We start from the raw sequence: 14,353 nt of genomic DNA on the forward strand, positions 1-14,353 counted from the left end.
ACTTGCCAGTATTATTCATATTTCTAAACTTTAATAAGCATTGGTCTTTATTAGGAACAACACAATTATAACTACAAGTAATGGGAAAATAGACAGGATTACATACATTTTACATAGGCAGGTTTTGTGAGTCAAAAATATTACTAGTTCAAGAATATGCAATAATTATTATAACTGATTCAAATCTAGATTTAGACAACACAAATGACATTATTTTTTTGCACTACACTGCAAAATATCACAAATTACAGTCAACTAAGTGATGCCATATATAGTTTATATATACTTATAAATTCTTATCCAGCCAACTAATATACATATCTCTTATCCTGAGACCTAGATGTAAATACAGAGGTGATGTCATAAATGATAAAGCTCCATGGAATCCATTCTCAATATGTTCATGAGCAACTTGAACTCCAGCATTTTGAAGTCTTGAAACATATAGAAGTCCATCATCTCTCAGGATATCATATTGGCAGGTAAGAATATAGGTTGATGGCAAATTCCATAACTGGGAATCATTGGCCAACAAGGGTGACATTCTGATATCCAGAAGTCCTGGCAATGAATAATTAGTTCTTCCAAGAACTGGTTCGGTATAAACATGGTCCTTTCTATACTTCTTGGGTAAAAGAGTACTCCAGTTAACAAACTTAAACAAATGTCTTGATTCCAGAGGCATATGTTGGTTTCTTTTCAGTGCCTGGGGAAACGTTTTATCCTCAGTGAGATATGCACTCACGAGTTTTATGCCTATGTCTCTTGTCAGAACTATACCATGCTCATTTTCTCTGTGAGATGGCAAATCAGTATCAATTAACTGTAAGTGAGGGTAAAGTAAAGCTTGTGCCTTGATTTTATGTTTTACTTCAAGATCATTCTGCACCTGAAAAAAATATAATATCTTGTAAGGCAAATACTTCCAAAACATCAGGAAGAGGAAATTTAATTTTAATAGTTTAAGTATCTTGAGATAAGCAAATCTACACACATTGATGTGATATTATAATTATTTTCACAATATTTATGTCTTTCAGTGGCATGAAAAATGTCAATCTCATTTTAACAGTGAAGTTTTGAAAATTTAGGTGGTTTTAATGAGATAAAGAGATACAAACTCCTAGTTAGAAGATATGTAAGTTCTAGGGATAGAATGTACAGCATGGTAACTATAGGTAATGATATTATTGTATATTTGAAGTTGCTAAAATAGTAAATCTTAGAAGTTCTCATCACATAAAAAAAACCCTGTAACTATGTGAGGTGATAGGGAGTTAACTAAACTTATTATGGTGATCATTCCACAATATATACATATATGGAATCATTATGTTACACACCGGAAACTAATATAATGTTATATGACAATTATGTCTCAATTAAAAAAGATTAAGACATATGGCAGGATTTTAGGCCCTATTGACTATACCTAAGAGTGATCTGAAAGGCTGGGAGCAGCAACAACAGGGAGCTTCTCAATCTGAGGCAACGACAGAAGTAGCAGCAACCTGGCCTCGTGACCACAATAATAGCACAATCTTTTGCTAAATTCGCTCTAGCAAATTGGGTGCCTTATTATCAATTGAGTTAGTGCACAAAATGAGTTCAGTAGAGTAGGCAAGAGGGAAAGAAACAAAAAATTTAAAAAAATTATATATATAATGTTTTTGTCAAAAATCACCAATGGGAAAAAAACTAAATACTATATTCTTGGGGGAAATTGAGAGAGATACAGCTTTGTAAAAATTCTTGATTGAAAATAAACCTTCCAGTCAAGATGGCAAGTAGGGGAGTAGGTAAACTCTGAGATTGCTTCCTCCCACAATCACATCAAAATTACAGCTAAACTATAGAACAATCCTCACTGAGAACCTCCTGAAGACCAGCTGAACAGGATTCCTATAACTAATGCTGTAAAGAAGTCACATCAACACAGGTAGGAGGGATCGAAATGCAGACAGGGCAGGTCCCGTGGCCAAGTGTAATAAGTAAGACACAGGAGGGATATCTCGGTCCCAGCCCCAGTCTGGGCTCCCAAGCTCAGTGCTGGGAGGAGGAGTCCCCATGACATCTGGCTGTGAAAACCAGTGGGGATTGCATTCCAGACAGACAAAAGCCTGTGTGCAGACTAAGACATGCTGCTCTTAAAGGGCCAGTACAAAAACATTCACTCTTTGTTCCAGCGCAGAGGCAGCAGCTCAAAAAGTGAGAACATATGAGAAAGAAAGAAGCGGACTAACCTCGGGGTGAGGGCGGAGGGGACAGAGATCGGGGCCTTCTCTCCAAGGACAGACCCTCTGGCAGGTACTGTTCCTTTGTAGAGCTCCCCTCCCAGCAGATGGCCCAGTGCAGGAGGGTGCCCAGTGCAAGCTCTCTATGAACCTAGCAAACACAGTTCACCCCACACTGGTGACCCCCTGAGACCCACCCAAATAAATTCCCTTGCCTGGCCGAGCCTCTTCCAGAAGTTCCTCCTTAGGAGTGGCTTGCCTTGGCTCATGCTGTTGACACCCTCAGAGGACTGCAAACTCCACATGAGCGGTAGATCCCCTAGCCTTGTACTGCAGACTTTTTCAAAAGGCCACAAATTCCATGCAAGTAGCTGCTCTTGGCTCATGCTACAGACTCTCTCAAAGGTCCCAAAACCCCACACAAGCAGCGACAGGCCTTGACTTAAATTGTAGCTACTGTCAAGTGGCCACAAGCTTAATACAAGTGACAATCAGTCTCAATTTGCATTGTCACTCCCAAACCAGGCGTAAGTGGCCTGTAACATAGCTCCAGCTAAGCAGCCTCAAACACAGCACCAATGACAACTGGCTTCAGATTGTATCATTGAACCCACCAAAGGGTCTCAAGTCCAGCTCAAGTGAAAACTGACCTCAGTTTGCAGCATAGCCCCTCCCAAGCATGTCCAAGTTTAGCCCAAGTGGCAACCAACCATAGGTCATTTTGTGGCTCCTACCAAGCACCCCCAAGCCATAAATAAGCAGTGGTTGGCCTTGGCTTACACCAGAGCTCCTCCTACGAGGTTTTAGACACAGCAAACCCAGGGGCAGGCTTCAGACTGTGTCAGAGCTCCATTCAATAAACTTCACAATTGACACAATAAAAGAGCAGACTCGACTGGCACCAGAGCCCCTGCTAAAGTGAATCTCGTTCCATGGGATCAGGCCTGGCACAATAATTTCTCTATTGTAGTTATGGCCAGTCCTCACAGTCAGTCAGAAGGAGGGTTAGACCTATCCACTAATGTGCCAGAAGCAATCAAGGTCTAAGTACAACAGGAGGGAACACACACAGGGGACACCCCTGGAACACCCAACTCAGGTGACCTGGGAAACTTCTGAGGTCCACAGGACATCTTCTATGTAAGGCCACTCTGTCAATACTGGGGCATATAATAGATCCACCTAATACACAGAAATAAAGACAGGGAGTCAGCCAAAATGAGGAGACAAAGAAACATGCCCAAAATAAAAGAATGGGACAAAACTTTAGGAAAAAACTAAACAAAATAGAGACAAACAATCTGCTAGATACAGAGTATGAAACACTGGTTATAAAGATGTTCAGTAAAATTGAGAAAGTAGTTCATGAGCTCAGTGAGAACTTTAACAAAGTGAAAAGTCACACAAAAATAGTAGACAGAAAAAAGAACCAATCAGAACTGAATTATCAAAAACTGAAATCAAGAACACATCAGAGGGAATCAACAGCAATTAGGTGGAGTGGAGAACTGACTCAGTAATCTGGAAGACAAGGTAGCGAAAAACTCCCAGCTGGAACAACAACAAAAGGAAGAATAAAAAAAGAGGATAGTTTAAGGGACCACTGCGACAATATCAAATATATCAATAATTGCATCATAGGGGGCCCCAGAAGGAGAAAGATTTTCCTGCTGGAAAGCTATGAGGTGGGTCTTTATATCTTCATAAATGTCTATGGCTATATCTAGTCACCATTTCAAAAGCTTTATTTACTTCCAAAGCCAAACAAACATTACATTGTACATGTAGAAATTACACATGTGGCAAGTTGCTGCTTACTCATTATTGGGTAATTCTTGGACAGTTTTCAGGATCTCTAATTCACAAAACCAGTTTTAGATAAAAATCAAGATCAGGTTGCTGTATGATTTGGCATAGCAGCTCCTATAGGGTACAGCTTCCAAGTTTCTTTTCCCATCACACTTTCCTACCCCATGCCAGTAACATCCTTCAAATAAATGACATACATATTGTTTCAAATACACAGCAGATTAGTTCAGGTTGCAAGAGGCCTCAGGAATCAACAAGTCGAATGGTTTGCAAACTTCCTTTTTCCCCCTGAAAAACTTTATATAGTACTCTAAACACAAAGGGCATTAAAGTGGAGCATCTTGGGTTAAAAGGAGGCCCAGGGTGCACAGTCAAAGCATAATAGCTCCACACTAGCGCTTTATACGTGTATGTGGTGTTACAGATTAGTGTATACAAGTAGGCACAAGTACATATGCATATGTGTATACAGGGTGTCCCCCCAAAATGTATACACACTTTAACAGCTGATAGCTCAATTTTTAAAATGTATTTTAATAAACACTGCCTTTATAATTATTCAAAGTGTGTGTATACATTTTTTGGGACACTCTCTATATATTCACAAGTGTATAGTATATATAAAAATATAAATATGTATGTCTCTCTGTGTATATGTGTAATCTTCTAAGTTCTCCAAGCATGGAAAATTTATTTTCATATTTAAGAGAAAATAAATTAAGGAAAAGAATTGAAATGCTTCCCAAATGATTTAATGAGGGCTGTATAAACCTTATATCAATATCTGACAAAGGCATTTTTTAAAAATAGAAATTAATCCCTCACAAAACACTACATTTTTAATTTTAGCAAATGGAAACCATCAATATATAAACTTTTTATTTATCGTGACCAAATGAGGCTCATACCTGGAAGGCAAGCATAATGTAACATCTTGAAAGTCAACTGACATAATTTATCATATTAAAAAAAATAAAAGTGAGAAATCACATGGTCATCTGAATAGATGCCTTAAAAACAATTAGCAAATTCAATATCCATATATGCAAAAACTATCAGTAAACAAGGAAGATAAGGGATTCCTCAATCTGACAAAAGCAACTATAGAAAACCTTCAGTTAACATTATATTTATTGGTGAAATATTGAATGATTTCCTCCTAAGATGCAGAGCAAGACAATTATATTTAATATTGTACTGGAAGCCCTCACCAGTGCACTAATCAAAAAAAAAAAAGTATAAAAATTGGAAAAGAAGAATTAAAACTCTCTCTAGTTGCAGACGATATGATTTTGTAGAAAACCACAGGAATTGTAAAAAACACACAAAAACTACTAGAATTTATAGGTAAATTTTTCAAGAATATAATTATAAAAGTTAATTTAAAAATCAAATGTATTTCTATATACTACCAATAAACATTTGGAAAGTATTATTTTAAATGAAAATTTCCAAAGTAACTCAGGAATAAATATGAGGAAATATTTGCAAGACTTCTACACTGAAAAGAAAATATTGCTGAAGGAATTGAAGAGAATATAAATAAAACATGAGATGCATCGTGTGCATTAATTGGAAGTCTCATTAGTAAGATGTTGATCCTCTCCAAATCTATAGATTCAATGCAATACCAATCAAAATCCAATTAGACTTTTCTTTGTAGAAATTGACAAGTTATCCTAATATTTTGATGGAAAAATATGGAATATTAGAAACAATTTAGAAAAAAGAACAAGGCTGAGGTCAGCATAGTATTGGCATAAGGATAGATACATAGAGCAGAAGAGCGAATTCAAAAAGAGATCATCATATTATTTGGTCAATTGGTTTTAAAATCAAGCATTACTGGAATCCAATGAGAAAGGATCTTTTCAATAAATGATTCTGCAAGAACTAGGTGTCTGTAAGAGGGGGACAAATGATCTTTGATCTCTATTTTCCAACCTAAAGACTAATGTAATGTACCTGTTGAGTCACAGCTGCTGCTATCAAGCCCCCAGAACTGTCTCCTGAAATACAGATTCTGTTGGGATCCACTCCATATTTTGTAAGTATTTTATCTTGAAGAAAAAACTTGACTGCAGTGATGCCATCTTCAAACTGAGCAGGAAAGCGGTGTTGGGGAGCTAGTCTATAGCTTTAAAAAAGAAAAAATTATTTAAACAGTTTAAAACAGTAGTGTTATGGTTGTATCTGTCTATGTAGCTTTCAAGTACCAAATTAATGCAATCTAACACCAAGTTTTATTGTCTAATCTTCCAAAAATCAAATCTGAGTTTTCTACTAACTTTATTATGTGAAAAAATAAAAATTTATATAAAGGTTTTTAACATCATATCTAAGGTCTGTGGATAGCATTGCATGTGAGGAGTAAGAGAAGTGCCATGAACTCTCTGATATTGTAAGCATAACTTTTTGCCCAAGAACATTTTGGATTGAAGATACTCTATATCTCATATTCTCAGTGTAATTGGCGATCCAAACATTAAAAAACATTATTGAAAAAGTACCATCAATGTTTGAAGGTAGAAGATCTGAGAGCATATTCTAGGTAAGTGCCCTATTTTTTTCATGGTTATTTAAATAAAAATTCTTCACACACTGGTAATGCACATACCTCATCATGGATAATGCCCAGAGTTGATTCTAGATAACAATTTTGAAATATAACTAACATTTAAATATGCTAAAAATCTTGCTAGTTTCTGGTAAATTCATTTGAAGGCACACTACCACACAATTCTTTTAATAGATACAAATAGATTTCCCTCCATACATGTGGCCCTGTAAAAACAGAAAGACACCTCTATTAGCCTGTTCTCAGAGCTAACTTTTTTTTTGTACTTCAGATTGTTAAAGTTTGTCTATATCTGCACTTAATATTCAACATTGGTGAAATGATCCTTAAATATTTATTATAAACTATATTTAGAAAATCCTTAGTAAAGTATAATTAAACATAATTATGTACCCAAAAGATATTGGTTTCTATTACTTTAAATGCAGTAGATTTAGATTTTTTTAGGGCAAAGTATAACACAAATCATAACAATTTGACAGAATATAGAATATATATGCCAACCACAAATATATTAAAACAGATTTGAAATGACAAGATTTAGGTAACATTAAAAGCTATGGAGGTAAGAAAGAGATGTCATAATATTATAAATTAGAAATATTCCTGAAAACAGGAAGTTCTAGATACTGTAAGTAACCGTAACAACAATGGCGATCATGCTTTAGTTGATTAAATTTTACTTTAGTTGCCCTCTAAATTTCCATAGTTTCCTAACAAAAAACAAACAAACAAGTAAATGAAAAACGATGTCACAATGTCCTGAAAGAACTATTGGGTTAGAAGTCTCTATATTTTTGTTACTAGGGAAGAAGCAGCAGAAAAAATTCCTTCTGGGGATGTGGGCTTCAGAAATCCAGGCTATACTAGTGTAAGAAAATACTGAACTGGCCTAAGACATTCTTATATGTCTAGTAAAATCCATGATGTAAGATCACTTCCAGAGAGTGGTTAAAATTCTCAGCCGATCTCAACCTTTACTTTCTACATTACCTCAAAGAAGAGTTATTCTGAAATAAAACACATCAGCTCAAATACAACCTAACATTCCCAATATGTACTTGTTTATTTAGGTCCTCTTGTCTAGCCATATTTCTTGGCCCACAAGTGGGGCCTTATACAAGCTGAGTTTGTAAATCTAGAGCAATAATGTTTTCAAAAATACACACCCTGGGGTGTCACTCAGAGATTCCCACATCACAGAGGAGTAATGAGTATTGGACCCCTTTGAAGACTGTTCTATGTTGTAATGGTGGCAAATAAAATATATCAGCTTTTAAATATTATATTTGAGGCATAACTGACTTGCTTAGGAAATCTAACCTCTACTTTGTGAAAGCAAAAATCATAATAGTCAAATAAAAGTATTCTCTTACTCCACTCCCACGACAACGGCATCAAGTTTGTTGGCCGTCCATCTGTTAAGGAAGTCAAAACCTCTCTGCTCTGAAATGAAGAAATAAATGTCAAAGTACTCCCTGTAATTAAAAAAAACACATACACAGAAAAATTATAGCTATGAACTTGGAGAGAAATGTGACTTGAGTAATATAAGGAACCTTTTTCCCCCACCCTGTTTTTTATGCAGAGGGACCTGAGTCAGCAAGATACAGTCTACAGGAGTGTTTCTTCAGTCGCTCTCCCCAGGGGTGAAAAAAATCATGGCTCATTGGTGCTCTGGGGAGCTGAAACTAGGCTCAGCTCATCCTAATTTTCTCTTGTCTTCTGCTGTCTGCACACAAGGATCCTTCCAAGAACCCTCTGTGGCCTGGTGCTCTGCTTCTCCAGGCAGCCAGTTTCATAGGGAGGCGGCCTGTGGTTGGTCAGCAAGGCCACTACAGGTGGGTTAATATCTCTGACTCAGCAACACCTGAACACACGTTGTCCAAACTTCACTAGAAATAATGATTATGTTTTGACTTTTATTTACCTGAATTCTGTGTATAAGCTTTCATTTGGCTTAGAACTAAGAGAAACAACAAAGTAATAGATGCATTGGCTGCCTAAAACTGCAACACTCAATAATGTGGTTCCTTAAAACCTTCATTTTTTCCAAATAGACCACATTGTGAAATGGCCCAATAACTTTGGCATTGAAGATAGTCTAAGAAAAAACTACTAGATTTTGACAGAACCTCTGGCAAGTCAGTGTGTAGACTTAGATGTACATATCTATTTTGGCATGCTTGACACACAAGCCATCGCCACCCCCCCACACACACACACACCCAAATCCAATTTTCCAGTGCATTTGTGCCCTGGCCACAGCACTTCGGTAAATCTGTGACACCTGCTATTACTTTATCACAAGGTTCTAGAAATTTGTGAGAAAATTATAAACTTTTCTAAGGTGTCTGTTGCACATGAGTAAAAACTTCAAATTCAATACTGGGTGTATAATAACCTTAATATAAAAAACAACAACAAGTCACCTAATCTTTTAGGTAGGAAAAAATAATGTTTTCATTAAAGATGGAATTGATAGTTTGTGAGAAAAGGCAATGTACAGGTGAAGATCAAAATGTGCAAGACATAAGAACCCTCTGACCCTCACATTTAAAGTCCCTTAATGATCTATTTCAAATGTGTTTTTATTTTTACTTTCCAATACTTTTTTTTTTTCTCACCTTATAACAAAAGTCAACTTAAGTTTTTGTTTCCCAATCTGTATCTCAAACCATCCCAATGCACACAATGCTTGCCCATATAATTTTTCGGCTCATATTTTTTCCATATGTCCATTTATTGAATTTGTAGCACTTTTAGAACCCAGACAGAAACAAAAAAACATTAAGATAAATGTTGAAAAACAACAAGCACAGAAGTATGTAAAAAGTCTACAAGAGGATTTTTTAAAAAAATTTCTTAGTTCTTAAAGCAACTTTGGCAAGTTTTACCATGAAAAAAATAGAAAGCCTAGGGGGAAAAAAAGAAAGGAAATAAAAATTTGCAAATATCACAGTATAGTTGTTGCGACTGTCCTGATTTGTCAAAAAATAAAAAGTATCTCAGTCATTCATAGTTTACCTATATGAGTTCTGGGAGATCTAAAAACAAATAACATGTACATAAAAAACAGACATAGGAAAAAGCACAACTAGAATTCAGCTGAGCAGAATGTGGGAATGTCATATCCTGAGTAATAATTCTCACATTTTTATAAATTACTGATCACAATCATTATCCTTGTCAATGAAGGGGAAATCAATCTAATAATCAGGAACACTTCTAAGTATTTTTCAAATTGTTATTTTCAAATTTCAAAGTGATATCTTCCTATCTGTGGGCATTTCTCTTGTATTTATGGAGTCCCCAATAATATGAATATGAACACTTAGATATTTCATAGACCTTATAAAAACTTTAGTGAAATAAATTCTTCTCTTTGGAGACAAATGAGGCCAACTTGGTATTTAATTCATCTTAAAAGGAAGCAGAATATTCTGACCATCCTAATGCCCAATATAAATGGAATTATAGGTGAAACCTAATTTACTAAAAACATCAAGGAAATGAAAAAGACATAAAAGTACTGGGAAAAGTTTTTTGATAATAATCTCTAGAGATCAATAACAGAAGTCCCTTTACTAACTGACTTGTTCATGTCCTACTTTCATTTAACATAAGTTCATTCAGTGAAAAAAGTTGAGAAGAAAATGCTTACCAAAACCCAAAACAAAAAACAAAAATGGAAATGACAATCTCCATGACATATTTGCCAGACATGTCTACTTCTAGCTCTCAGATACCTAATATTTATAGCTATACTTATACATAGTGTGTGTACACACACACACACACACACACAAGTATGTATATTTATATAAAATATTTCTTATATCACAAACATATAGCCAATTATACATTTTAGGCATATGATGAACTTACTGAAACTGCCAAAACAATAGGCACCACCATGAATGTAGATCACAGCTCGTCTTGGGGTCTGTGACTTTCTCTTTGGCAAGTACAGACGCACTGGAATGTCATTAAACGTTGTATCGGTCACTGTAAGGTATTCATCTGAAAGTGGTTGGGTATAATCCAGCCTGAATAGCACGGAAATAAACTCTTCATATGTCATAATACCTATATTTTCAAAACACATACCCTGTAAGAACAAGACAAAAGTAAATGTTTTCATCTTTAAATAACATCAAATGCACATAAAGGGAAAAGTAAAGAAAACATAAGCAAAATAAATAAACAGAAATAGAATGTTTATAAAAATTATTTCCAATTATAGCTCTTATTGCACAACTTTATTGCCTTTGAAAACCTCAAGTATTATGTTTTTTAGGTTAATAACTGTCTCATTCAAAAGATGCAATTTATTGACATTTTCTTTTATGCCTGTCATAGTTATTGCTTAATTGTAAATTCTTATCTGAAAAATTTCCTGGTCTTATAACATTTTTTCTCCCTCCCTCCCTCCCTCCCTCCCTCCCTCCCTCCCTCCCTCCCTCCCTCCCTCCCTCCCTCCCTCCTTCCTTCCTTTCTTCCTTCCTTCCCTCCTTCCTTCCTCCCTTCCTTCCTTTCATCTTTTTTTTTTTTGGCATGCTGTCTTCTTTTTTGTTATTTTTAATTTTATTTAATCCAAAATTTTGTGTGGTCTTATGACCACACTACTAATGATTCCAATGTCCTGGTTTTCAATTCCAAATAGATTCCTGTTCATCGCCCTTCCAACCCCCCCCCCTCCCCCCAGCACCACCTAAATCCCATATTTGGGATCACTGGAAAAAATCTCTCCTTGGTATTTCTGATCGGCATCTCTAGGACCTTTGTGACATATCTCTGGATAGTTTATTCAAAAGAAGAACTTTAAAAAAATGCATGGTCAATAGTACATTAAACAGCCTTTATTACTACAGTTATTACAAAGAGTTTAAGGTAATACAGGGCCTTAGACAACATCTAATCCCTATACTTTAATGATGAGGAAACATGCAGAAACTACAAACTATAGCCAGTAACTGTCAAAGCCAAATCTGTACCCGTTTTTCTACACCAGTCTCTTATATCACCTGTACTGGCTGCCTGACCTTAAGCAAATTTCTCTCTGTACTTCAGTTTTCTTATCTAATACAATTTAATAATAATAATAATAATAATAGAATTCTTCACTGTTTTAAATGACTTAGGACTTTCAATGCATTGGAGAAGAGTGCCTGGCACATGTAAGTATTCAGAAACTCTTGTCTTATTGTTAGTTAAGTATTTCTCACTAAGACCAGTTTTTGAGTGTTTTAATGCTAATTGAATGCACTCATATAGAAGGTCCCTTAAAGCATGTTTATGGTAAATGTTTAAATTAGGTTCATTTTCATTTAGCTTTTAAAAACTAGATTTTTGGGAAATTGCCTTGTTTCTCATTTCTCAGCTATTTCCTGGTTTTGAATAGGTACTTAAGTATTTTTGAAACAACAAAAGCTACCCCTTTAGAGGCGGTTTTGCTCCCTTCTACCATACAAGAGCTCTAATTCCCAGAGCAATGCTGCTAAGTATTTATTAGTAGTATTTTCTTTTACAGGTAAAATTTTACATGAACAATTAAAGAAATTTTTCAGGATTAGGCATGTTTTCTTCTCCTAAACTCTATCTTTCAATTTAATATACGATTAAATTGTAATGCGTTTATTTTTCAAGGCCTTTTTACCAAGAACTTTAATTTTTACTTTCCTTTCCTATGTTAAAAAATTAATTTTTCTTACCAGTATCACAACTTTGAGTTACAAAATTCAGTACTGACAACAATGAAATTGTTTTCTCTACAACAGCTGAAGCCTGTTCATTTGACTAGCATACTCTTGAAAGTAATTACATATGTGCTTCTCTTAATATTTTTAAAAAAACAAAGGGCAACCCATCTATGATATCAAATACCTAAAGTGCGTTATTTTATTGTAGATCTTTAAGTATAATTTGTAGCTGAGAAAGTAAGAGTAGAATTGTCAAGTCGGCTGTTCTCATGTTGCAGTTTTGACGATAACATCAGTATCGGTCACTCTGGGTTTTAAATACCTATGAAATAGTCAAGGAAGATAACAGCAGCTTCTCTGAGGAGCAGGCACTTGCTAACTCACATATTCTTTCACTTTCTGTAAAATGAAGGAGTGAGAGCGTTGGAAAAAGACAGTTTTGAAAGTGAGCCTCTAGAAGTGATTTGAGAGACAAGGATCAGGGCTTAGGAGGCACAGACAGGGACTGGATGTGGTTCCAGAAAACTGTCATCCCCGTACAAAGGTCATGGGACAGCCTCTCCCTCGGGATTTCTCCCTTCTCCAATCCTCCGCTCCTGTCCTTGCCTTCTCCCGTCAGCCTCCTATTGCTACCGCCATCAAAGCTCCTTTCCCGGAGCCACCTGGCTTTGCAGAGAGAGTCTGCGTTTTGAAATGAGTCAGTACTGAGTTCAAATTCTGAAGTTGTCAAGTCCCAGCTACATGAACTCTTCTGGCCCCCTTTCCCTCCTCTGTAAACTGGTAAAAACAATTGAAGGCTAGTGGGGATGAGCAGAGGTATATATATTGTTGTAAAACCTCAAAAATGTTAGTTTTTAACCGTACTTCTCCCATATCAAGGAGCTATTTTCACTTGAACTCATAACCTACCCTGCATATTCCAAGTCAGACAATCTCCGAAACCCAGCAATTTAGAATTGAGGATGGACAATAGAAGCCATCGAAATAGTAAGAGCCCTGTGTTAACATAAAACAGGTACAAACAAATATCAATAATATTTATCTCTGTACTATGAGATACTTCTGGAAATAGGTTATCCCTGAAAATTCAAATATTAAATAAACTTCAAAGTTTTTCCCTCAACAATACTACTTATTTTATGCATATCACAACATATGAAGTCTCTACATTTTAGACATAGACTCTTTGGAAACAAGAATTCTCTCTCATTCTGTGTGCACAGATGCAGCAAGTTTTACTTACTTAATTTCATGTAGTAGATTTATTCCAACAAACAAACAACGGTTATTTAAAATCAGTAATTAATAGAAAATTCGTAAGTACTGATTTTCAGTTAACAAGACAGCCCAGTATCCAGGAGAAAAAAAAGATCATCTTACCACAAATGTACAAGTTTTAACAGCTGCATTCAAGGCCATTACTTTCCAGGGTTCTTCAATGTTGGCTGGAAGAGGTCTATAAATATAAGAGGCAAAGAGAACACAGAACAGCCCAAAACAGAGGGCTTTGGACCCCATCATATTCTTCTTTGAAGCCTCGTCACAGGGCCAAGATGACAATAGTCCTATTAATATTAAATAAGAAGGAACAGCACAAATGTAGACTGGAAACCCTTTCAGGTAATATGACCGTCTTCAGACTGTGAAGTTAATTTTCAAGTCCAACATTACACCAGTAGAAGCTTGTATTTGCATTGCTTCTGAGACAGATGTGATTTGTTAGTCCACTCTTACATTGTTAGCATGCAATTGAAACCTCCCACGCTGTTTTCTTCACCTGCTCAAAGCAAGTGTTTCACTGATACCTGAATCAAGCTTAACCAAGAGCTCTGAATGGAGTGATGAAGTAACATTTTGTGATTGTTTGGTCACAATGTTTTGTAAGAGGTTAAAAAAAGAAAGCTGATACTTAGTCAAAATCCAGACTAATACAATTATCATAGATTATCAACCATGTTAATAAACCCTACTTGCTGTGGTGGCCAAAAGATAGAGGGATGTGGGACCTTGTTGAATGAAATAATATATTT

The 14,353-nt window shown here is 35.8% G+C and overlaps 1 protein-coding gene across 1 annotated transcript; it reads right to left on the bottom strand.

The window, feature by feature from the left end:
- Positions 1-234: 234 nt before the first annotated feature.
- On the bottom strand, positions 235-13,844 carry AADACL2 (arylacetamide deacetylase like 2). The gene is made up of 5 exons (XM_016222586.2): positions 13,704-13,844; positions 10,510-10,732; positions 7,998-8,067; positions 6,009-6,180; positions 235-889 (listed from the first exon to the last, which is right to left on the bottom strand). Exons 1-5 carry the CDS (start codon positions 13,842-13,844, stop codon positions 287-289), a joined length of 1,209 nt encoding a protein of 402 aa, XP_016078072.2. The 3' UTR covers positions 235-286.
- Positions 13,845-14,353: the final 509 nt, after the last annotated feature.

Source organism: Miniopterus natalensis, chromosome 6, assembly GCF_054644295.1.
Source record: "Miniopterus natalensis isolate mMinNat1 chromosome 6, mMinNat1.hap1, whole genome shotgun sequence".
Classification (NCBI taxonomy): domain Eukaryota; kingdom Metazoa; phylum Chordata; class Mammalia; order Chiroptera; family Miniopteridae; genus Miniopterus; species Miniopterus natalensis.

Bases quoted from the DNA above. Each gene is read 5' to 3' on its own strand.
- AADACL2 (XM_016222586.2), bottom strand. From the start codon at position 13,844: ATGATGGGGTCCAAAGCCCTCTGTTTTGGGCTGTTCTGTGTTCTCTTT. The intron at 8,068-10,509 runs GTAAGTTCATCA...TCTTCATTTCAG, and splicing joins CTATTGTTTTGGCAGTTTCA to AGCAGAGAGGTTTTGACTTC. The intron at 890-6,008 runs GTACATTACATT...TATTTTTTTCAG, and splicing joins CAGCAGCTGTGACTCAACAG to GTGCAGAATGATCTTGAAGT.